The sequence below is a fragment of the Heptranchias perlo genome, chromosome 34 (genome assembly GCF_035084215.1).
Source record: "Heptranchias perlo isolate sHepPer1 chromosome 34, sHepPer1.hap1, whole genome shotgun sequence".
NCBI classification, from domain to species: Eukaryota; Metazoa; Chordata; class Chondrichthyes; order Hexanchiformes; family Hexanchidae; genus Heptranchias; species Heptranchias perlo.
In genome coordinates, this window is record NC_090358.1 from 5,615,561 (window position 1) to 5,642,418 (window position 26,858).

General features: G+C 38.0%; 1 protein-coding gene across 7 annotated transcripts in view; it reads left to right on the forward strand.

Moving 5' to 3' along the window:
* Positions 1-26,858, forward strand: part of map2k5 (mitogen-activated protein kinase kinase 5) — a 241,979-nt gene that overhangs the window by 160,256 nt on the left and 54,865 nt on the right. For 5 of the 7 annotated variants that reach the window (XM_067971342.1, XM_067971343.1, XM_067971344.1 and 2 more), the window contains 2 exons: positions 4,050-4,121; positions 22,103-22,132. In XM_067971342.1, coding sequence (XP_067827443.1) covers positions 4,050-4,121; positions 22,103-22,132 — 102 coding nt within the window. The remainder of the gene's footprint in view (positions 1-4,049; positions 4,122-22,102; positions 22,133-26,858) is intronic. The other 2 variants (XM_067971345.1, XM_067971346.1) reach the window with 1 other exon arrangement.

Below are 26,858 nucleotides of genomic sequence, written 5' to 3' on the forward strand. Positions count from 1 at the left end.
CTATTTGTTAAAACTATCTGAACAAAGTAACTATAAATTCAGATGAATAATATACCCTTTTGTGTTTATGAAGGTGTAGAACACCTTTAAGAAGAAAGGAGAGGCACATGTTAAGAGGACAATAAAGTTTTCAAAGCATAACACTAGTAAACTTGGCAATTTGACAACCTGTTTATTTCACCCAGACTTTTTATTTAAAAATGTATTTCTCCCCCCCCCCCCCCACCATGCTAATTATTATCTACTGTTTAGTCTCCTCCCTTTCCTTTTATAGAATCCTGCATCCAAGATGGCTGAGCATACAGTGTACTGTCTACTCTCTGCAACTGCAGACTGTAACTGACGGCTCGGAAGAGTATTAGAAGCGTGTTTTTAAAAAAAATTAGAGATTTAATTTTTTAAAACCTCTAGCTCCTCCCCATGGCTCACCAGTTTATCCAGTGAATAGTTCAGCCATATTTACAGGAAGGTTCCAGATCCATTCCCCAGTCTGTGTTGAGTTCAGGGGTGGTGGAGGGTGCAATAATTGACCCCGGTGTACAGAGAGGAAAATCATTCATGATTCCCACTCCTGATCACTATCTAACGACCACTACATGTGTGGAAGTTGGGCGAGGACAAGTTTGGACTCAACTGTGATGTCTCCCCACGGTTAAGAAGCTTTGGGTGAGGTACTTGAGGGTGACTACTGCCTATGGAACTACACCTTAGTAGTGTCAGGGCCTTCAGGAGGGATGGGGAGAAAATTGAAAAGAAAAGAAAAAAGCAAATTTTCTTTCCTCCTTGTGAAGAAACAAATTGTGTCTGGGCATTCATCTGACAATCTGTCAAAAATCTGGTGGGGTAGGAAAGCTCACTGGGGAGCCTTGGGCACAAAGCTGTATCCCAATACTACATAGGAGAATCATGTTAGTGCACTGCACCGATAGGCTAGCTGACCCCAAATCTCTATTTAATAGTTAGATGGTGCCAAATCTTTTAGGGTGTTTAATTAGACTTCAGTCCTAAGTATTATGCATAGAAATGTGTTCATTAAGAGTGATATTTTCTATCACTGTCCATTTATGCAAGTACTAAGAATATTGTCTTTCTAACAACCTAATCTTAATATAGTTTATTGAAGGAAAAAAGCCAGAAAAAAGCTCAGCTGGACAAGTCTGTAAAGCTTACATCAAACGCATAAGTCCCTTTTTATATGATGGGCTTTTGCAGCACTGTCTTAATTGGATGGAATTTATTTTTTGCTTTGAATGAAGAGTAGCTCATGAAAATCCAGCTTAAAAACATCCTTGCCCATTAATCGAATTGCTGGGGTTTTCTTTGAGTACATTCTTGAATAGTGTTGTATCAAGTAAACCTAACAGATGCTTATTTTATATTACTATTTTTAATCATTTCGCTAAAACTGCACAGAAGATACTTTTTTTAAAATCAGTGCTCTCTTATATGTATAAAGGAATGTATTATTAGTCTCGTGGACTAATCACATTATAATGGTTGTATGCAGGTTAGAAAGTCTGAAAAATGGATGCCTATGTATAACCTTGGTGATTTTTGACTAACAATAAAGCATTCATGTCAGGCATTAATACGGTAGCTTTTTGAATGTCTTTTCTCCCAAAGTCTTTACTGGTCCAAAATTACTTGCAGTGTAAACCAGGGCTGCAGTTAGTTTGAAAAGAAATATTCTTGAGGGTGTGTACTAACAGTGCATTGGAGTGGATATGAATTGTGTACTTGTGATTCCCCACATGCCAAATTCCTGATCTCAGCTGTGCTTCTGGCGAGATGCTCCAAATGTAGGTAAGGTGTTTTCCACAGTGAAAGGAAAAACTGTAGGGAGAGGCTAGGCTTATGCAACTCTTAGTGGGCAGCTCAGGAGGGAGTTGTTGAAAGGCCTGGGAGAGGATCATGTGTTCATCCTCAAATTAGAGAATGGTAATAGTTTAGATCAAGACCACAATAGCTGAGGTTGATTTTTTTTTTTGATGCCCCAGTAACTGCCCGATTCACAATGGAAACTGTTTTGCTGATGCTCAGGGATTCAGTGTTTTTTGCTTCCTCCAAGCTATTGACAGAATATGAACACACTTTGATGATGATCCATGTAATAGAAATGGAGCTGGCTATGTGAGATTAAACCCATTGGGCAAATCCAAATTATTATAAAAATGTAAGCAGAGAAGGAGGCCATTCCCCATCATGTGGGTGCTGCCTCCATATGGGACCTACCTACTATAATCCTTCCTTACTCATTTCCTGTACATTCTTATACTTTTGTGTAATGCCAGATTCAAATATAGGCCTCCAAATCCAAAATTAAGATTTATTATATATTTTTAAGTTTATATACAATGCCATCATTTTTATAAAGTGCTTCAGGTGGTCAGTGGTGGTGTACTCATTTTAAATTGACTAAAGCTGCTTTTACATTGCACATCAACGGTCCTAGTGCCACTAACACCATCCTAGTGCCTGGTGCACTGATCTCACATGGCCAGCAGTGTAAAATGTAAATATAAAATTGCTGGTTTAACTAAGGGCACCACCCAAGAAAACTAGACTTAAAAAAGGGGGTGTTCCCAGCTGCCAAATTTGACTGGTTTACTTTGGGTTTGCCACCGGCTGTATAAAACCTGTGTGAGGGGAGGCAGCGGCACTAGCACCACACTTAACCTAAAACAAATGTGGCTGGAGCTAGCAACTGAACTGTGAACTGATCTGATCTGGATAAAAATTAGGGGATAGAGGGAGAATAGAATCAGCCAAATTCAGATTGGATTTGGATTAGAAAATCACTTGCAAACAGCGCCGAATACCACTGGAAATGCAACCTCTCTTCAGGCAAAGGTTTTGTACAAGAAAATTGAAGGATAATTGAAGGTGTTAAAACCCCTCACTCTTCCATTTAACAATTGATTGTTGAGTGTTTTGCTTTTAATACTTCTAAAGAACTTAAAATGTAGTTTTGCACTTATTGGGTTACCCTTTTGCCCTTCATTACTGTTGATTATAGCCAATTATCGCTGTGTAATTGAATGGGAAAAACTGCTTTATTTAATCATATAACCTGAAGGTTAATGTAAATTAGGTTTTGAAGGTACTCTCTCTGTAGTGGGAGAACCTATAATTAAAACTCGTTGCATGTTTTCTCATTCTTCTTGTAAAACACCAGATTTAATTTGATTTTTTTATCACTGCCCAGGCATCCTGTTCACTTACTTAAATACTTTTAATAATTTGCTTGCAAACAATAAATGGGCATTATTTGCCATTGCTTGGCTTGCAACTAAGGGTTGAATTTGACCCCTTCTCTTGAAATCTGAGAGCCTTTTGTGGTTGTGGCTTAGATTTTTCCTTTACAAAGAACAAACAAGTCAGATTCAGCAAACTAGCCTTAAATCGTTAATGAACCACTGATTTTATCACAAAGTAACTATTTTTACTATCATCACTCCTCCTCCAGTGGTGTAGTATGACGACAGTGATATTGAAAAGTAAAAATTGGACCTATTAATCCCCTTTTTTTAATATCTTGGCTTGTGAGTGAAATTTATATCACATTTAGAGCATCATATTGATTACCATTGATGGAATGTATTAGGAGTTTTATGTGGAAATATTAAATGAATGCTATGTAGATTCTTCATTAAAACCCTTACCTTCACTGTCTCTGCTGTATAATGTGGAGCAGATTTGTGGTTGTGATTCCATCCTTGCTTGCCAGTTCCTCATGAAGATGAGGGTACAATCAGAGGGATCCTTTCATGTACCTGCTAGTGTCCAGTTTAAGAACAGCATTGGAGGCGGTTGCGAGTGGGTTTGCTCCTTGCCCTGTCTCATGAGGAAACTAACTGCAGGTGGATTCCTCAAGAGAAGGCGGGTAAAGCTTTTCTTTTGTTTATTAAATGGAAGGAGGTATTCAACCTTTCTAATTCAGGTTATTATTAAGCTGAAGTGCAAATACATAAAATGAAATCCATTTAGTTAGATTTTTGATTATGGTTCAGAAATGCAGCCCTTAAAGATTTATTATCTTCCTTTTGCAGCCTGAAAGGATAGCAGGTGAACAATATGGAATACATTCAGATGTGTGGAGTTTTGGGATCTCATTTATGGAGGTTGGTGAACATATCTGGTTACCTATTACATCTTAAGAACAAGAAGAATTTTGTCTTCCTTCTTCTGACATTTATTTACTCTTTTCTCCTTAAAATGTGCAATAGGGTTCTACTGAGGTGAACAAATCACCTGACTCTCTCACTTAGCTCGTGCCTAAAGAATGCCTACTTAGGTAAATCACAGCAGGGCTGCGAGTGTCTGTGCATCCATGCCCTAGTGTGAGTCAGAGCCTTCCGTTTAGGACGAGAAAATTGCTGATTCGGTCACGCAGCCTACTAAGAGGTGCATTAGCTCAGCATAAGCTGATTCTCTGTTTCAACACCCAGAATCTAGAATGAGTACTCCAGCAAATTTATGGCACTATCTGCAATGCATTTGTGGACAGTGCCAGAAACCATAGGCCTCTAATTCCAAAATTAGGCACGGGAATCTGACCAAACTCATGATTTCTGAATTCTTGGTGTACCCATAGTTATTCTCCTATGCAACAACGGTGACTGCATTTCAAAGTTATTTGTTGTATGTGGAGCACTTTGGGATGTCCTAAGAGATGTGATAAGGCACTATATAAATGAAATTTATTTTTTTCTTATTTTAATATACAATAATACAACGCATTATCTTGCAGTAACATTAACCAGGATTATGCAGTTCACAACTGCCTCTAATAATCTTCTGATGTCAATGATTTTGTTTTTAACAGTAAGGTCAGAGGCAACCTGGAGATGAAAGATTTAATGTATATCCCATTGCATGAGATGCAAGACTACCTAGCCCCATTTCACATCGCACCATTAGAAACCAGGGAGGGGAAATTTTTATTTTGGACTGGATTGAAATTCAAGCCCAAAAGGTCAATGTCATAGAAAAACACTTACTAACATGATGCATGGCAAGTTACAACCAATGTATAATGTAAATCTTAAGAGAAAATAAGCAAATAGAATGAAATTTACTCATGGATTTTGCATTACTTGTAATGTCTGTCAGTAGTTCAAAACCTTAATTTGGAACAGCTAGACATATGTGGCAGGTATCTGGTGTATCTCGAGTTCATTTCCTGATGTTTCAATTTATTGAAGGGCATTGAACCCTTCAGTTAAAAGAATACTACACTTCAGTTCACTGATGTGTCTGCATACTTACACTGTGTATTGTACATGGTAATTTTGTGATACTGTTCTATTCAACTGACACAAAATGGTGGTTATTAGTAATTTAGATGCCCTAATAGGACTCTATAAAGAGCTGAACAGCTACATTTCAGCTTTGCTTATTCTGTAGCATTGCACTACTTGAATTTGTTTTGTATATTGCTGTCCATTGGTGAGTGAGTTCATATTCTTCTGAAATTAAATTAGGCAATTACATTCCGTCAGACTAATAGATTGATTACAATTCCTAGGCGAGAAATAGCCAGAAGTTCGCCTTCCAAGTCTGTTTTCAGCATGTTTCTTGTCTTCATAAATCACGTTAAAGGAAGCATTTATTTAAAATACTAATTAATGTTAAGTGCCTATTTATGATCCTAAGGCAAGCCCCTATTAACGATTTATAATTTCCACATATGTGCTCAAACTAGGAGCAATGCAGTGATTTGATATTCAGGCTCAATATGCTTTCTGGTGTAAATTGTGATTTACTTTTTTCATATATTGTAGCTCCCACAATGGGATATGTAAGGAGCTCTATTGTTTTTATTGCATTGAATTGGTTCAGCTGGATGGCTGAGCCATTCAGATAATATAATGTGCGGTAATTAAAACAAGTTCAGGTATAAAATATCTTTTTATTTAAAATCTTTATGACAATGAATATTTATGAAAATGAGGTAAAACGCCACATTCTCTATTTTACTCCAGTTTAAATTCTAACGTATTTGTCGCTACAACCTTTTGGGACCTTGCACACATTGTTAAGAATACATACGATATAATTTTGCTTTCTAGGGACATACCTCGTTATATTCTCCTGCGAGTCTTGAGGTGGTGTTATTCTACACTGATATGGAATAGTCTTCAATCAGCACTACTTTTAACTTTCATTACCATTTCTTTTTCATTTTATTGAGCCTATAGTACATATCTCCTAAGAGAGCACTGGTTAGTAGTGAGTTTAAAAAAAAAATCCTGGTTTTGATTTCATACATAAACTACCCAAGCTTCGATCGTGTTTGTTTGAGACATCATCCAAGCATCTTGAATTAATCATTTAATTACTCTTAACCAGAATTCTATCTATCCAGGAATTTCCATAGAAATCTGCAGTAAGGACTTTACACAAGAGCAAAATACCCTTCACCGAGCCTGCATTCTTCATCTCAAACATAAAAAGAAATTGAGAAGTAAAATCATGGACAGACATATATATATATTGTATATATAAAAATCAGGAAATATGTTAAATGGGTGTAGCCTTAGTCAAAAAGTCAGATGGTATTAGTAAATTGGGTGCTGTGGCCAAAGATCTTAATCAATGTGCAATAATCTAAACAGACCTGAACTGGCTAGGCCGTGGGCAGCGAGGTGGCAGATGGAGCATGGATAGTTGTAAAGTCATGATATTCAGTAGAGAAAGTTTGAATGTTGATTAAATATTAAATGGTAATGTGCTTGAGGTAACAGCAGAAAAGAGACCTGGGGATTTTGATGAATAGGTCATTAGAACCTAGGTTGCAGTGTTTGCAATCGAAAGAAAGTAAATAGAATGTTCGAATGTATGACTAAGAATGTGACTTGTAAGTAAGGTGATGTTGAAATTGTATCTAGCTTTCATGAGACCCCATTTGAAGTGCTTTGTTTAACCTATGGTCTTTCTATTACTGGAAAGATGTAGAGCTATTGGAGGGGGTCCAGCGGAGGACAGCTAACTTATGAGGAAAGATTGTCTATCCTGGGAGATACTTTGTACCCTGTAGAGAGGAGGAATGTGTGAAGACTTAATAGAGGACTAAGATTTTCATGAGTATGGAGAATTTGGATTGAGAAAAGTTCTGCGAGGCACAGGATGCAAGGACTTGGAAATGCTAAAATTAAGGGTGTCAGAAAAATTGGAAGTTTAGGCAACATTTTTTTAGTAAAAGGGAAATAGAACACAAGCTGCGATGGCAGACCAAAAAGCCACAAGTTTTAACTAAAGACTAGATGAATTCCTATTAAGAAAGGGAACAAAAAGGCTATTAGTTCCAGAATAATGGTAAGGAAACTGATGAGTAGTTTGGAAGGGTAAGCCAGATGGACAATGGCCTTCTCTTGCTCAAAATCATGTACTATGTAAATTGCTGGAGTTTTGCTGTCGCAGTGTAGCGTGTTCACTCCCTCAGATGGGCCCTAACAATGGTAGCTATCACGATTGTTGAATATTGAGGTGGGGGAACAAGTCTAACATTTTAAAAAGTGGACATTTACCATCACAGTGAACATGTGCAACCCATTATATACTATAATATTTGTTTTCTAACAAAAGGTTAATAGGTCAATTTGTTTTTTTTAAAGCTTTACAATGCTTTCAGAATTAATTGATCAATTGGAATAAAGCAGATCCAAGTTACCGACTATTCTATGTATTTGCTGCATTCTGCATTTCTTTAATTAAGCAAGATACAAGAATGAATATATAGGAAAGTAGGAACAAGGAGAGAGCATTTGGTCCATTCAGATCAGCCAATAATCCGGGTCCTCTTTCATGACAGTTGAATTATAATTGAAAACTGTTTTATATGTTTGAATTAATATACTTTAAAATGATTTTCTTGCTTTATTTTTGGTTTATATTTTTTGCCTTATAAAATTCCCAGACTCAGTAGGCAGGCAAGCATCCCTGTTTCTAGGCCTATACCTATGTCACTTTGTTAGCTAGCTGCTGGGTGGGGGATGAGTACAACCCATCAAATAGGCCTCCAGTTTTTTGTCTGAACTTATTCCTGACAGCCCACCTGTGATTAGGAACTTGCATGAGAAGAACCACAATATCTTGCTGTAATGAAAGAAAAAGTGGTGTGCCAGAAACAAGAATACAGTAATGATCTAACCTCAAGGGTTTCTGAGGTCACTGGTATGACAATGTAATAAACAAATGCTGAAAATATGCAGACGGTCAATCAGAATCTGTAAAGAGAAAAAACAGCATAATGTTTTGCATGTAAGAACTTACCCCATAACAGAGGCTGTGTGTTGGGGCACTACATGCAATGCCATAGGGGTGAGACAGATCCATTCCCCATTATGCCATCTCAGCTATGCTACTTGCAGGGAGCTCCTGAGTTGAGGCTAGATGCCAACCCTGTGAGGAGAGAGAGAAAATTAGACTGGGAGCTTCCACCATGTTGCTCTTGTGCCATCTCCTGGCAGCTGGCCAGAAGCGACGTCATAGGTCCCTTCCGAGTCGATCACCTGGCCCCGGTCTTCTGACACATAAGGACTGTGCAACAACGAGAGAAGAAAATCAGTGGAAAAAAGAAAGTGCTCATAGGAAAATGCCCCGGGGCAGACTGTAAACATAACCCACTCAAATGCCGAATTGCTTTGGTTAGATGTCACTTTAGTCACCAGATTTAATTGGCATATTGGTACCAATATAATGCAGGAAAAATGTCATTTTAACCAAAATGTTGCGCCAATACCCTTCTTGTGTGATTTTCCTTAATTCATCACCTGAAATTCATCCTATTGCCAATGACCAATATCTAACCACCAGCCTTAGTGTATCGAACCTGTGTCTCACCAGCCAGTGCATTGTTCTACCACACTGGCCCCTTTATATTTAGAGTTAAGAGCATTATTACATCTATACATATGGTACATAGTATTTCCATTCTGGATGTAATGATTTTCAAGTTCAAGACAAAATCTATTATTGTACAGTTGGTGATTTTCACAGTTCAAATAGATACAGTACAAACATTTCTCAGACCCACCGTTATGCTTTTAGTGAAAACCTTGAGCCTAGAAATGATGGTTTGTGATATTCATGTACAGAACACTTAATGCATTTTTGTGGCATTCCTATTATTTTTAATAGTGACATTAACCCATTTATTTTAAATAGTTTAACCCTCCATTAAAATAGCGGACAGAGGAATGTGGTACAAATGCATTGAGGGGGCAATCTTCGAGGTTCACACTTCACCTTCCATTCAGACTTATCAGGAAACCACGGGCGCACCACCCGTGATTTTCTGTCCACCAGCCTTTTTCCGATATGTGCAGCTGGCAAGCAAACCCCGCACCCCCCCCCCCAACCCCCCCATCAGTAGCACAAACTTGGAAAATTGGCCCCTAAGTGTACATCACCTACTATTTGCAAACAGTAATTTCTAGGCTTTTGTGACAACAGTGGCTGTTATTTATTTAATAGTTTCTCTTGGCCATTGTTTTTTCCTGTTTTATTCCCCCATCTAATCCCTGTGTGTGTAATGCTGAGATTGGTTTATTTTTTTTCTAAAGAAATTCAAATGAAGCATTTGATTTAACTGAAAGTATCAAATATGCCAGTAAACCTCTCCTGTGTCTATTTTATCTTTACAGTCCTTGTTCACTCTCTACCCCTTAATTTTTGTCACAAGCCATCGTCTCCGGAGTAAGGTGCACAGAACAATTTGGCTTTGTTGTATTTTGTTAATTGGCATGTCAGATGTTCCTCAGAGGGCCCCTTCAACATGATGTTTTTTTATTGAAGCGGTTTGAGTGATACAGTGAGTGGAGTAGGCAAGGACAAAGGTTTCAGCAAGGAAAAAAATGTGTCTTGAGATAGGTGAGTAACAGGCAAAAAAAGACTGACAAGGTCACTGCCGTCAAAGTAACACCAGCAATTGAGGTAGAGAGATAATAGACACACTGTGTTAGTGTTAATTCCATTATATCAGCTACTACCAGTTGAAGTGCGATAGTTGAATGCATGGTGTACCAAGTGATTCATTTTAGAAAATGTAAGAACAAGTTGAACGGCAACATCAGGTTGTTTATTTCCTATATAATTAATAATGTGAATTTGTGGAATGTCTATACGTCGTGTGTCCGCATTTATATATGTTCATGTTTTTGAACAGATGTTCACTACTGGTTGTCTTGATATATGCAGAAGATGTTCAAGAAAATAAATTTCTTCTCATTTAAAAAAATTCCTTTATTTTAGTTTCTCATCTTTTCACCCGCCCTGCCTAGAAGATACTGATTCTTGTTGGTATGCAATCCCATGGGAGCACTACAGCCCTCCAGTGCCCTGCCAAATGACCATTCTTTATTTCTGAGTCGATATGATGAGTGTTAACAGGCTATTCAACAGGCAGGCGGCATCACAGCTTGGCCTGATCCTTTCCTCACCCTGCATTCACACAAGGCTATCTTTCCAGCAAGTGTCACTGAATAGCATTCGGGAGCAAGAATTGATTTTTCCTTTTTCCAGTCCAAGGGTGCTGAGGTGAGCCAACTCGGACTTGGAATTGAACCCTCTAGTCTGTGTGGCTTACTGCTACACCGGATAACACCTTTCTGAGTACCTCATTGGGAGCTGTAGTGCTCCCATGGGATTGCATACCAACAAGAATCAGTATCTTCTAGGCAGGGCGGGTGAAAAGATGAGAAACTAAAATAAAGGAATTTTTTTCAGTTCAAAGGGTAGTCTTGCTGTTCATACCCCATTTAAAATAATGAAACTCTTAACCAAGAAATATGTTTTCTGCCTTTTTTCCCCTCATTTTTGTTTAATGTGCGCTAATGACACTGTTGGATTTAAACAAAAATAAAATTAAAAATCAATAGAAGTAGGCAAAAAACATTGAGAGAGGATCAGTGTCATTTTCACTTCAGAATCTCAATTGCTCAGTTGTGACATACTGCTGGGAGAGCTGAGTGACATTTTTTGCATTTACTGCATTATTATCATGGGCTGTGACATCAGTAGTGTTTTAATGATGCAAATGATGTCTGTACAGTCCATATTTCAAACGAGGCTTGAAAGCCATCCCAACCACATTACAGGGGCAAAAATGCTCAGTAATTTTTAAAAGGAGCCTTGCTGATGACACTTGCTGTATAACTGGAAGAAACTCCTTTATGTATGATTTGAAGCATTCCCTCTTGCTATTATTGTGTGTAGTTACAATACTGTGTCTAACCCTCCCATCCTTTGCAAAAAAAACACCTCAAGGTTACTGTTAGTCATTGAGTCTAATGAGGACATTAATCCTATGATTTTTTTTTATTATTTAATTTTTTGTGAGCAGGTTTTGAAACCTTTTCTGTCTCTTGCTGCCAAAAGTCATAAATTATTCTTATCCATTTGATTTATGGATGTTTAAACCAACTCTGTTAACTCAAAGCAAATAAATTGTCATTTTTTTTAAACAAGCGTTGTTGGCTGGTAACAAAATACAAGAAGAAAGAAAAAAGCCTCCGTACTTTGTATTGGACAAAAGCAATTCATTGTCTTTGAGGGTGGTCCCTATACATGACTTGAATTTTAAAATTTATATTAACAGAATATTTTTTTGGAAATTTAATTTGTATTATTACTTTTAAACAAGGGAGACAGTGCTTTATTATATAATATACAAAATATAAGAGATTTAACTTTGGTTATTTAATAAAGGATCCACATTGGGCACCGGCAGTTTCTACAAATTAACCATTCAGTGGCACCAGTTTCTGCAATGTGATACTGTGGGCATGAATTGGTTATGATTACTGGTGCCACTGGGTGAGTTATGTTGTGCAACACGGCATTTACACTGCAGAGATTGTATCAAAATGAAGTGATTTCAGCTTTGTATCAACATAAACTGTGTAATGTAACTTGGGAGGGAAGTCAGCCAAATCAGATTCTACCAAACCACATGACATCTCAAGGAGATGGCTTTGCAATACTTCGGTTCTGAACCAGCTACAGTATAAGGGCATCTGATGTGTTGACATGTCAGTTGTCTTTTGGCTACATTAAACTGCTTAAAAATGAACTTTTATAAGTTCTGACGTGTCAACACTTCACTAAAATGAAATTTAACCATTATTTGAATGCTGGTGAGCATCGCTTTGCGTGTGTATGCATTAATACTTATGCAGACATCTGTCACTTTACCTAGCCAGAGAGTAATGCAGTGTTAGTAGTATAATTCAGGTCTGCTCGCTCTGCTTAAGCAGGACAGTCCCAAACAGGTATCCGTAGTAAATCACTCGCAATGCATCATGTTAAAACTCAATATGAGTAATGCAGTGCTATTTCCAGTGTTAAAAATGCTAAACACAAAGGCTTCCAAAATACTGGTAACTGACTGTTTACCATGGGGTATATTGAAAGCCAGCAACCAGGTTAAATTCCCCATCTAACTCTAATGCAAAGTAGTTTGTTGTCCACTGATAAATTTATGCTGAACTTTATCCCTGTGATTACAGGAAAATCTGTCATTTGTGTGGCATTTCCAACTGTTTTTCCTATAAATGTTTTTAAAATCTATTTTAGTAAAAGCCCTTATTTACTCTCAGTATTATATCAAATTGGCAAGAAGCCCATTCTATATGACACCTGATTACCGTCAAGTTTTGATAATCAGCCAGGCCAAACATGGCTGTTCACTAACATTGATTTTGCATAGCAAATGATACACACGTGAATTTGTAAAACTGATAGTTGAACAAAAATCACAACAACCTCATTACTGTATTTTAAAAATAACAATAACTATTGAAAGGTTACTGCTTTATCTAAATGTACAGATCAATAATTTTAAATGTACTCCGTTAAATTTGATTGAGTATATGTGTGCTTTTTGATGATGTAGGCTTGATGTAATGTATGGTAGTGCAGGTATAAATAGATTTCTTCCCGATGACCTGACAGAAAAGAATGTTTGTGCTGATTAACACAATGCTAAGATTGTAATATTTGCAATTCACCTTTGCATTTTTTTTTTGGCCTGGGTTTTTCAATGTCATATCATTAGCATTGGCTTGTTTTCACTGAACAAGTTAAGAACAAGAACTATGCATTCAACTTCAATTTTTACATAAAATATCTAATACCTATTAATGAATTCTTCCGATGACAGTTTGATTTGTGTGTTGGTTTTGAGAGGTGGTCACTTTAAATTGAATAAAAGAGGTGGTCACAATAAAATCGAAAGGTGAGTTTGTGGAAGAGGAGCAGTAGGTCCCTAAACATCTCAGTCTTTCTCCCTCTCTCCCCTCCATTAAGATGCCCCTTAAAAGCTACCACCTGTCCTAATATCTCCTTATGTGGCTCGGTGTCAAATTTTGTTTGAAAATCGCTCCTGTGAAGCACCTTGGGATGTTTTACTACGTTAAAGGCGCTATATAAACGCAAGTTGTTGTAGGTTAGTACACTCGCAGCTTAGCATGCAAGTCAGCTCTGCTAGCTGTAATGTCCCTCCTTGAATTGGGTTTAGGATTTTCTTCAACCCAGAGTGGATGTGAGTGCTGTAGCTTGAAACGCTTCATAATTATAATTAAATTGGCATTGTCACTTAGCCCGCAGTGATGGTCATGAGAGGGGGTAGTGTCATCCTGGCACTTTAGGGCAGTGTTGTCCGCTATGTTAGCTACTAGCCACATGTGGCGAATTGGGAATCAGGATGTGATGAATTGCATTTCTGATTAGTAAATAAAAAGTGAGTAATAGACACAGTCGTTGGGCACATGAATGCAATCCTCATATTCATATTGCGTATGCACGTGTACTTTAACCTTTTTGTGTGTTTGTTGGTATAATGGTAAGACGGAAGCAAAGTATGAGTGTTTTTTGATGGTTGTGAGTGCTTTACTTCCTTGGTTATTGAATGGTGGTAGATATTTGTTAAATAAATATACACGTGAAGTACATTTACCAGTATTGTGTGAGTGTATGTAAAATGTTTTCCAATAAAATTAGAGCACGTGGCCAAAACCGTGTCGCCGTAGCCACAGTTGTGGCTAGTCAGTGGTTCCTATTGGACAACATTGCTTTAGGGGGGTGCATTTTTGATGTTTCAATTCAAGCAGTGTAGAGAGAGTTATACTGTGCATCAAGACCATGCCATTTCCAAATTTGATTTGGTCATGGTACAGAAATGTTCCATTCCCTGCCACTAATATCCTCCTCTTGATGAATGCAAGCATACATTTTAGGAAGAAAATAAAAAGAGAAGAGCGGTGGAGATTTGAGGGAATAGCTTTAACTTACTAGCTCTGTCTCTGGCAGGTTCTTTCTGGTATTCAATACAAGCAGAAGCCATATTACAATAGAGAATTTACACATAGAACAGATACTACCCTGTGCTACAGTGGTTACCATTATTACAGGCTGGTTCCCAACACCGGCGCAATCTGCCATCAGTCTGCACCCAATGATACTTTTTATCATTGTACACCTACTGTGCTTAGTGTGTTTGTGAAAATGTAAGGTATTTCCTAGAAATTTCTCAGCATACAAAGAAAGAACTTGCATTTATTTAGCACTTTTCATGTCTTCATGATGTCCCAAAGCACTTCATAGCCAATGAAATACTTTTGAAGTGCAGTCAGTCATTGTTGTTTTGCAGCAATATGGTATGTTCTATCTGGGGTTTGTTTAAAATGGCAGTGTTCCTTAATATAGCTTTAGCAGTTGAATCAATAATGTTGCAATTCTGTCACTGACAATCTGCCAGATAAATTGTGTTGAAAAAGTGCTGTTTTCAACAAAAACATTAATTGCAGAGTAACTTCTCCCTTTACCCTACGAGTACCATTTTCCTTTTCTTGGATTTTTTTTTTCCCCCCTTACCCCTCTTGAATGTGCTGATTCATGCTGTGGTATGGCTCCACACGCACCAGAAACCCTGCGGTACCTTGACCAAGTGACAGTTCTTCTTGTGTGAGTTTGGATGTGTTGGTGCTCTGTTCGATTTTTATTGTGGGTCTACTTCCAATACAAACCAAGCCCAGCCTGAAGCTGTGCTTATTGACATACACACACTTTTAGTCCCTGAACAGCAATCAGGCACAAGAAGCATCAGGGTTGCTGAGGCAAATTCTAGCATCCACCATCAACCCAGATAAGATCGGTTACAGATCACAGATCAAACCTCGGATCTTCCTAGTCCATATTGCTAACATTTTGGATTTAGCCACTGAGTGGAGGTTGTGGGGCAGGTAGGGTAGGACCACCATTATCAAGGGATATGGAGAAAAGGGAGGGAATTTGTCTTAAAAAGAGAGCTGCCATGCCTAATAAAAATGGTCTGCAGACCTGATGGGCCAAATGGCTTACTCCTCTGAACAACTGTATGCTCCCATCTACCTGCCCTCAGATCCGAGTGAGGCAGAATCACTATCTGAAGCCTATTCAGAATTGCCTTTTTAAGAAAAAAAAATCATTTTAATTACCCTGGGGAGATATGACAGTAAGTATCGTTGTTTTTAACAAAAAATTAATAAATTGAATAGAATTTTTTTAAAAGAAGATTGGTCCTTTTAATATCTTGGTAGATTTTAATCATCTACTAAGTTGGCTCTGGCTAAATATAGTGCACAAACGCAAAGGTTCTGTTGAGGAATAGGGGACAGAGAGTTAATTAAACCTCAAGGCGATAACCAATACAGTACTTTTAATGAACTCAAAAGTTTGCCCCTGTTCCAGAATGAAGCTTGCATGCCGTACCTTCACTGTGGCCAATACTAGACTATCAGCACATGGTCCCTTTAAGGAAACATGCAGCATTGCTTTCACAATTTTAAATTAAGTTCTTCAAACACACAACTGTGTTAGGGATTTGTGCCTTCTCACATCTCATCTGATCACATTATGATAAGTTACCTACTAATTACAGCTGAAAATGGAAGAGTAATTGCTGTTAAAATATGTCCATATTTTAGTAGATGGGGTACGGTGCTATAGGTACGTTGCATTCTCTGATACCTTGCCCATAAGGATGCTGAGGCTAATTATAATTGTACTGCTGCCCTGCCTGAGATCATATGCATTTGATAACTCCTAATAATTACAACCCACTTTATATTTTTTATTTCAAAATAACAGCAGCAGTCATTACAAAGTCCTTGGTTGAAATATAATCTTTGATTGTGGTCTTGACAGAAGAGTAAGTAAACCTTGTACAGAAAGGGTTAAAATTCTCTTGGCGACACAGTGCCACAGTGTAGCAGATGCCTGTAATACATAGCTATGGCCATGCTATTAACAGCAGCTGTTCGACTAGAGGCCATCTACATTAACATTTGGGGGCAGCAATAAACAAAATAACTGTCAAGCCTCTTTTGCAAGTGCCAGCCTTATGTAGATCAAAAGGTTAAAAAAAATTGCAAAAAGAAGCCTGTGTTAAAATTAACTTGGCAGCAACAAGATTCAAAATGATACATTACAATAAAGCCAGGGATATATGCCAAACATTCAAAATAGTGCAATGGTGCACCGTCTTCCAGAGGTGCCAAAACACTGATGAAATCGTGGTCTGCCGTTAATTGCAGTGTGCAGTAACATTGGAAGTAGGGGAATGAGAAGAGTAAAGGTACTTGTGCCTTAGGGGAGGGTCATGAATTAATAATTGCCATGTGCCGGATGAGCCCTGTCATAGGAGCAGAAATGAGGAAGTTGCCTCGCAGAGGGCTATCAATCACTCACTGACCATAACTTCCAGTAATTAGTGTATTTTATGGTCACTTGCTTCAGTGGCTCGGAAGCACATATGCTCCAGTCGTGGCTAAACTTTGCTGAAGTAATATTCCAGAATGATTTATCTGCATGCTGCACTGGGATGTAACCCTATACTGGTTGGAGCTTAGAGCTTAGCTGCATACGAACGGCAATAAGTGTTAGTTTAGATACATACAATTTACAGAGGTTGAGACCTCCATTCTATTACACTCAGATGCAATCTCAGTTTATACAGTTAGGCTACGAGGCAAGTATTTTTCTTCCCCTATCCCAAATAAAGTGCACAGCAGCACCTTGTAAAAAAAAAACAGGCCGTAGATTTATTTTTTAATTACAGCGCAAAAGCATATTTTTTAATGTTTTTAAAGAAGCTGCATAGCTAATTCAGTCATGAAGTAATTTTGATTGTACGAAAGGTATCTCTGAGGTGATTAGGGCATATTTCTTCCTAGCCATGATGGGGTATTAGTGATCCACCTCCCTCTGTGGTTCCAAACATGAAGCAAATGTGTCACTTCATCACTTTGTTACTTGCATTTGTGCTGATTCACAGGGGTGAAGATTCCATAGGTTATCAGCTAATGGCTGTTATACATTAAAAATTGAAGCCACTCTCACACAGAGCCCTTTCAAGGCTTTGCTCTTAAGCCCTGGACAGTTTTCTCAAGTGCAGCTGAGAACTAGCTGCTGAAGATTAAATTAATTTGTAATGCTTTCTTGTGCTTCCCCTGTAAATCCTGCACATTTAATAGAAGCACCACTTCAAGTTGGCTCTGTACTTTCTAGACTGCCATGACCTTTTGTTGTCAAGTTAACCTCACAAGCATCTTGTTTTCACTTCAGAGAAACGAAGGCTTTTAAATCCATTTGGATTTTACCACACTAGGAAGATAAGAGAATTGATTTGGGATTAGTAATAAATCACATCCCTACTCTGAAATATTAAATATGATATGTTGGCTTGACAGAGACTTGAACAAGCAATTTAAATATTGTGCCATTTCACTGAACTAGTATGTGTATATGTGATATATAAATTACCATATTAAAATCTTCAAAAATTCTCCATAAGGTGGGGGCATATTCGGCATTAATTGACACTAAATTGGCAATCTCACTGAGAGGTCATAGATGGTCTGGAAAGTGAAATAATGTCACCCTGGTGCAGTCAGGGGTGCTCTTCTGATATTGGAGCTGAGACACATTGTTGGGACAGAGTTGAGAGGTCTTTACTTCGCATGTACCTGTGCTATGCCTGACCTGGAAATAATTGGTAGTTACTCTCAGTGTCTGAAATGGAAAGTATTCTATTCCCCAGCTCTAACACCCTTCACCTTAAGAGAGCAAATGAAATCACACAAAAGATTATTTAACAGCTGCCATTTTTAAAAGTTATTTTTGCAATTATTATCTTTCTGAACTAGCTTTCTATAATAAGCTTGTAAAATTGTAATAGTTAAATACCAGAGAGTGGCATATTCTCCATCTTAATAGATCAAAATATGCAACTCTGGTGTGAGCACATTCCTGATACAAGGAAATTGTTTCCAGTTTGTTCCTGACTTTGACCATATATTTTCAGCTTTTGCTGTTCCTTATAAAGCTAGCTAGGAGAAACTTTTTAAGTCTCTTGAACTGTTGCAAACATTTACCCTTATTTATTTTCTACGATATTTTGTCTGTTAAAAAGCCTTTGATATTTTGTAGGTAACACATTTGGCTGCTATTTAAACATCAGGTTGTGTTGCAGAGCCTGACATTATCTGAGCCAACTGTAATTTTATGTAATACTAGCAGATTTCTTATGGCATTGTTCACTGGTGGAACACTGGTGTGATATTTAGCTGTTAACTTGGGCTGTGCCTTTAAGGCCATTGCTCTACATAACTCAGAGGTCAATTAAAGGGCAGTTGTAATTGGTTGTAAATTGTAGGCTCCAGGTCAATAAATGGTTTTCTTTCTCTCTTTTCAAAGATCGTTTTACATCTGTAACAAAATGTGATGTCTGGAGTGTGACAGATGCATACTAGATGCAAGACTTTTATTTACATTCACAGCCAGTGAGTTATTTTTGAAGTGTAGTCACTGCTGTTTTGTAGGCAAATACAGAAGCTAATTTATGCACAGCAAGGTCCCACGAACAATAATGAGATAAGTTGAACTATTTTTGATAGTGTTGGTTGAGGGATAAATGTTGGGCAGGACACTGGGAGATCTCTGCTCTTCTTCAAATAGTGCTACCTGAGAAAGCAGACAAGACCTTGGTTTGACATCTCATCCAAAAGACAGCATCTCTGATGGTACTCCACTGAAGTGTCAGTTTAGATTATGCTCAAATCCTGGAATGGGGCTTGAACCTTCTGATGTAGAAGCGAGAATGCTACCAACTGAGCCAAGGTTGACACTGTGACTCCTGAAGTCAATTAGAAAGTATTTTCTGTGCCTTCCTCACATCAGTTAAATGCTCAGGTCAGTTACAGGTCAGAGTGGCTTTTTCTTTTAAAAATGTAGCACAGAAATATGCATGAAAATTTGTTAGACATAAATACATGCTAAACATTTCATCTTTATTATTTTAACATTAACCTTCCGCAGCATTGCACGTGGAGAGTCAAGACCAAGTGTAGTCTTCAGGTGAATCAGGGGTAGAGGACGGGATAATTAGACCAGGGCATGTGGACGTATTTCAGTGCCCATTTTAAAGTCACACAGTCTGTCATTTTTATATATTACCATCATAAATTCCTTTGTCCACATTTACAGTGCAAACTGCTCATGTGAACTTGTCACGATGTATTTGCACCCTGCCGCCAGTGGTGATGCTGCAGTGCTTCTGCTGATCGGGGGTATAGTTACAGTGCAACAGTTTAACATAGGCAGTTTCCATTATAAATCTGGACATAGGAATTTATAATGGAAAAAATTGATGGGCAGTACACACCGACATAAGATTTCTTATAGATAGACATTTGAGGTTCAACAATATAAAATGTAACCATTTTTGAAAGCAGCTCAAAAGCCCACAGTGCCCTATTCTTAGCTCAGCATTTGAAAAAGGGACAAGATAGTGGTCAAAGCACCTTTCCCCATGGGAAAGAAGTCATCAAGGTGAGTAAACCTCTTGTGTATTTCCTCCTAGCTGATGCAACAGAAGTATTAACACAGGCCTGGGATTAATTCATGTGCCAATGCAACATAAGCAAATCTAATGAGGTAGGACAAAGATAGTGTGAAAAAAGTGCGGGTAAATTAAAAATGTTTGCTGTTGGCTGGCTGTTGCACATGACCAGAAGGAAAGAAAGACTTGTATCACATTTTATCGGGGTTTCAGAAACTCCCAACGCAGCTCATATATAATGAATTACTTTGAAAGTGCACCTACAGTTTTATTGGCAAACACAGTCATTTTGATCACGGCAAAATCCCTCAACCAACAATGGGCTAAATGACCAGTTGATTTATTTTTGTTAGGTGGTGACTGAGGGAGGAGTATTGGCCAGGACCCTCTGAAAACTACCTTCTTTAAATAGTGCTGTGGGAACTTTAACATCTATCTCAGCAAGCACACAGCCACCTCCCCCATCCCCCACCCCCTCCCCCCGGCCACAATCATCTTCCCACACCCGTTTATGTTCTATAATGGTATTATTGGATTGGTGAGTGGGTGAAATTTTCACAGTTTGTACCCTTGAAGTGTGAAAAACACTCAACATTCCGATTATAGACTTTGTGCATCTGAATACGGATTATGTCTCGAGAACATTTTGAGCTATATAATAGGGTATAATAGTGGTTACAAATCTTATCATGGAAGCAGTTTTAGATAACAAATTAAGAGTAACACACAAGAATTTCACAACAGTAAAGCAAATTGGCTTCCTCCATACCTTAATTGGTAAAGGCATTGTGCAATTGAGCTATGCAAACCTGGTTCGATTTGCAGTTTGCACTGCATTATCTAATCTCAGCCTGGGTGGCAGTAGGGGGGCTATGGTTGGCCTCAGCACCCTTAGATGGAGAAAGGAAAATCAGTCAGGGATCCCATATTGCTATCCAATGTATCTTCTGCTGGAAAGTGCCTATGTGCATGGGTCGGGTGAGGAAAGAATCATGTTTGGCTATTAGGCCGTGCTTTTTTCCCCAACCATTGAATAGCCTGCCAACATTCACTGCCTGGGCTTTGATATGTAGAATGGCCATTTGGGTAAGATACCAGAGAGTTCCTGTGGAATTCTACCCCAGCGGGAGTTAGTGTCTTCAAAGGAGGAAGAAGGCGACAGAATTGGTAAAAACATATTGGTTTAACTGTAATTCTCCACCTATCTCCATTGCATGCTATATACACTGAATAACCTAATGATAATACTATTTATGACTATATGAGCACTTGCGAAGAACAGGAGAATGAACAACAAATAATTTGCGATGTCAGAGATGCCCCTGCGCACTGGATGTCTGACTTCAGAGATGTAAAAGTTACAGAAAAATGAAAGGCATTTTCTGACATGATCGTCCAGTGATAATGTATTGGTTTGAATTTCCAGATTTGCTAAATACTAATGACCAAGAGCACACATTAGTGGCCTAAATTGTTTAATCTTAACATGGGGTGCTCTCAGCCACAACACACAAAACTCCACTCATTTCTTATTACTTATACAGTAATGATCTTAAAAGCATTCAACAACAAAGTATTTTGTTTTCCTGAAGTGATTCTTACATTATCCCATAATGCACTCTAGTTAGCTATTCACATTCCAGGAAATGGTCTGTGGCATCAGATGCTTTAATGATATTGAAGCCTCTTTTACCCACTTTCACTGAAACATAAAACTTGCACTGTTCCTATATAGCACAGAAAAAAATGAATTCATGTGTCTGCGAAAGCTGTGATTTGGACTCAGAAGCGGAACGGTGGTTGATAATTTTCATCAGGGCCGCATCCTTCTGGAGATACAGCCTCTTTCAACCCCTGGTGATACTGAAACAGGAAAAATTAAGAAGGACATTAGAGCTTCATTAAATCTGAAGCACATTTAGTACAGTGAGATATCTGCAGGCTATTTCTTAGAAGATTACACACTATGCTCTGTGTTCCCTTTTCTTTTAAAATAGCTCAGTGTAGGAATTTATCCATGATTAAACTAAAATCCAATATTAGACCTGTGTATAAATGACCTTTTTAAAAGTTTTGCATTTTAAAAGTGTTTTTGAAAATAAAATTGTGAAGTCAATATTTGACTTGGGTTTTTTTAATGGTAGAACGCAAGCTCTTGTCTTACAGTGGGACTATGCCCCACATGCAGATCCATAACTAGACAAATATTATTTCCTTTTGCAGCTTGCTCTTGGGAGGTTTCCATATCCTCAGGTAAGATTGTTCATTACTGGCTTTTGCCACCATGACATTCATCCCTATGTATGAAGGTGCAAGGGAGCAATCTTGAAAGTTTGTGCCACATACAAATAAAGCTGCAGTGTTAAATTGAAATATCCTATCTTTCCAATGCTTTGGAAACCATTTTCCCCTCTTTCCTCCCCAGCTCCCCCCTCCCCCCTCCCCCTCAGGCCGTGGTCTGTATAGACTGAACGGCCTTGGGCTTGTCTGATTTAAAAGTGTTGTCGGCCTACACTCTTTGAGCATCCATTAACTTGTTATTATTATGCAAATAAGAATTGTATTACACATACAAATATATGCATGGTTAGATTATGCGTATGTGTCACAAACGTGGTTATTGAATAATCAGCTCGGATTTGCTCCTCTTGCTGATATTTTCTGGTCCCTCCCCACCAAAGTTTTTAAAAATTATGCCAATGACACTGACTCTTGTGTCTATTTTTGAAGGATTTTCAGTGACTGTTGCATGTTATACAGCTTCTAAGCTGGTTGATGCAAGTCTGCATATTAACCAAGTGTATGATTGATTGAATATTACATATATGATTTACTGGATCTACTGGTGCAAGTATAAGAAATTTTGCTTTTCTTTTCAAAAAAAAAAAGGAGGAAAAAAAATGACTGACTTCTCTTAGGCTGTGAAACCAGGCCGGGTTAATAAATTACATTGAAATGACCCGAAGTAAAAATAACTTCTGTGCAAATAGTGCCCCTGGTATTGTAAAGCTTTGAATGTTTTCACACCCCATTAATTTATTACTTCTCTTTCTTCATCTTTAAATTTCATTTTTTTTAAATTCAGACTCCCTGCTGCAGTAGTGATTTTCATCTTGTTGTTAATTTTCCCTGCTCCATATGGAGCTCCAGACATTTCACCTGGAGGCTGTACTAGATTTTGCTGTAGTGATCGCACTTCCGGAGGCCAAAACTGTCAGTTAAGGTTCCTGGTGCATCTGTCTGCACCACGCATTTTTTGCTGGCACCGAGAGTGTGAATAACAAATTGGATGCACCTGAGATTTGGATGATTAGTGTGTTTGTGTATCAGTGCTATGTATGTACTCCTTGTAAGCAGATAGCTCTGGGGGGGCCTAAATAGCCGCCATAGGTGGAACTGTACTCAAACCTTACATTTTGGCTTCCCCTAGTACGCTGTAAACATCCCTCACAATAAGAGGCTCGGAATATTTCATCCTGCTTTGTCATTGATTAGAAAAGAGTCTTTAATTTCATTTCACCCCATGTTGTGATTAATTTGCATTCTTTGTCAGAAGTTAATGAAGTTTTTTACGGTTCACACTGAAAATCCTTGAAGACATCTTATTTGATCTTCTGTTTATACAACCGCCGGCAGATGCTGTTTTGATTGATAGCACACTTTCATTCCCCAAGTTATTTTAAGCAACTGCTCCGTTTTGAATACAATATATAGGTTTTTTTTTTCCTTTTTCCTGTCGGGAAAAAAATTAACGGGAATTTATGCTGAAAACTGACACTAGCCTCTGGGAGGTTAGTCCCCTCTGTTGCTGCCTAAAAATGTTTTTGGTCTTAATGTGGCTCTAATTTAATGAAAAATAAAAGTTTGCTGAATAGATGTCGAGTACTAATTGGAGTCAATGCAGGACAATCCCTGAAGCGGCATGTACCAAGGTTTCTTCCTTTTTTTTTTGCATATAATCCATATTATTGACACTACTTGCCCTGAACATTTTCATTCAGATGCAGACAACTCATCAAGGATTTAAATGCTTGTTTGACTTGGAAGCTGCAGTTGCAAATTAAAAAAAAATGTTTTTTTTTAAATTGACACCTTCTAGAATTTTAAATAAATCCTTATTTAAACATTTACTCCAGGATGAATGTTTCTCATAATTGCAGATTCAATTATAATTTTTTGCCCAACTAATTTATTGTAATATAACATCGACAAATAGCATGAATATTTAAGCTATAAAGCCGAGCTGTCAAAATTTCAGAAGGGAAACTGATTGCTTCAGGTGCAAAACACTAAAAGAATTTGTTGGGGTGATTAACCTAACCTTATTGTGTTGCATTGAAATCTAACCAGCCCATCAATTTATCTAAAATTATTTAAATTCCTGTCAATCGTAGTTTGTCATATATATAAAAGAGACTTTTGAAACAAGCTGCAATTAAAGGCATGTAGCATCAGGCTTCCAAAAAAAAACCTTGTCTGCTCTCTGACAAATAAAGGGAGATGAAACTTAGAGATGAAAAGAAAAAACTACAACTGCTGGAAACCAAGATTAAAAACAGTAAATGCTTTAAATACCATTCTGATGCCAGCTTTACACCCAGGTTAAAATGTTAACCTATCTATTCGCTGAACTGAAACTTATACTGAAGTGGGTTATTTTTTTCAGTCGAGTACTTTAAGTTCCCTTCATGGTGCATTACATTCTTATAAAGCTCTGGACTAACTTTCAGGTAACCAAATAAAGCTCACTAGTTCTCTGTCATAAAAGCAGAAACAGACTTTTCTGAACTTCACCATTCATCAAGAATGCAGTGTGTACTTTTAAATTTTAAAATAAACAACTATCAGTTAAAATAAAAATTACAGAGAAACTGAAGATTAAAATCTAGTTTGTTTTGAGCATTTTGATATTTCCTACATTGCACAAACTTAAACTCCAGTGCACAAAGTCATCTGATTGATTGTGATATAGTTTTGCCATTGATTGCTAGGTATCCCTCATTACCTAGCGTGGGTTTAACTATTTGGCGTCAGATTGCACATGTACACAGAGAGTGACCCCACAATTGAAATCCAGCGCTTGCCTCAGTAAGGCACTTGTGCAAATGAAGAAAGTTGCTTTTGATTTTGTTTGGGAGGCAAAATATTTTAAAATAATAGAAATTAATTTAATTTCATTTACAAGCCAACCAAGTTTCCAGACTGCATGTAAAATAGAAATCCAAAGCCTAATTTGTATGAAAGCTTTGGGCTTTCTTGAGTGTGGCCAAGATAGACCCTGCTCAGTTAACCCACAAATGAGAATTTGGCTATTTTTAAATATTTTATTCCCCAAATTGAAGCAAAAGTGTTTTTTATTATTTTCCCAAAAGTGCATTTTGTTTGAATAATGAGTACTCCTGACACAAACAGTTTTAATTTATGGGGCATATGCAACTTTAGAATGAGTAAGCACTGATTGAATTTCTATAATATAAACTGACACAATAATTAGCTCTATTATTTGCTTTACCCCTATTATAGTGAGATGTTTTGGTGTTCTCCACTGGTATAAGGAGTTTGGGTCAGTCTACCCTATCCCCACGCCTGACCACAGTAGTTCACAAATCACTTAGGGCCCAATTTTCCCACTCTGTTTTCAGCTACAAATGCTAATTGCACCCAAAGCAAGTACAAAATAGGCTTGTGTCCATTTTGTAACATTTACTTCTCCCTCTCGCCTCCCAAAAAAAATGGCTGGACTCTAGGGAGGGAGCAGGCCAGTCGCTTTTGGAGCGGATCACCAGTCAGTGCACTCCACCAGCCTATTTTCTAATTGTTTTTACGGCTCTAATGCTATGCTAAAACTGCAAATAGGACCTAATAATAGCAGGACTTGTCCCTCTCCAGCGATATGATTTTTTAAATTATTTATATTAATTTTTTAATTTAAAGTAATGAAAGGCATTTAGCGCACAAGTTCTTTTCCCCATCAAGAGAAACATTTAATTATATATATTTGAGTTCTCTTGCACTATAAAACCTTGGGGGTGTGGGGGGATTTGTTCTGTGCGCTATCAGTAACAGAATCATAAACCGGTTTATAAAGAATGAGTTTATAATTTTATTACACATACCATACAGAGGAAATCATCACCACCTCCCATATCTGGGGAGGCTCTTCTAGGACCACTCTCACACTCTTGGTCAAGATGCAAGAAAAAGTATATCCTGTGATAAGCAATCACACTCTCACCTCTTAATTCAGATTTCTCTTTCCATTACAACTTTTCTTGCCTCTATGTAATTGATACTATTATGTTTGGTACTTTTCTGAGCTTTTCATTCTTGCTCCTAAGTTCTAAATCATAGAATGTTACAGCACAAAACAGGCCATTCAGCCCACCAAGTCTATACTGGTATTTATCTCTACATGAGCCACCTAGCCTAATCCCACTTTGCTGCTTAAGGATCTAAAGCCCTGTATGTACAATTTTATTTCAAATGGGAGGAATGGTAGCTTACCTGGAATGGACTCCATGGGGGTGATTTTAGGAGGCAAATGCAGGTGGTGGGGGGGGCTCCGAAAATCACGCAAATCCCATCCGGGTTCGGAAGCCTGCTCCAACCCGCCAGCTTCAGCGTTTCCCAGGGACCCACCTATGTGCACGCAGGCGACCCGAAAACGGAAGTCCCTCCAGCAATTAAAGGTGGGATGACAGTTAAAGAGCCAAATGTACCTCATTGAAGTACTTAAGGCATTTTACCTGTGATAGATGAAGGGATTAGAAAGATTTTTAACTTATCTGGGCGGCTTGCCCACCGCTTCAGATTCACGCCTGGCATGAAACCAGGTGTGAAGGACCGGATCAGGGAAAAAGAAACAAAATAAATTAAATTAAAAAACATGCAATAAAGTGAAAGCACTAAGTGCACCTACCTTTGAAACCTGCTCCGATGTCCAATGTCTCCCGCTCTGATGTCCCCCTCTTCACCCTCC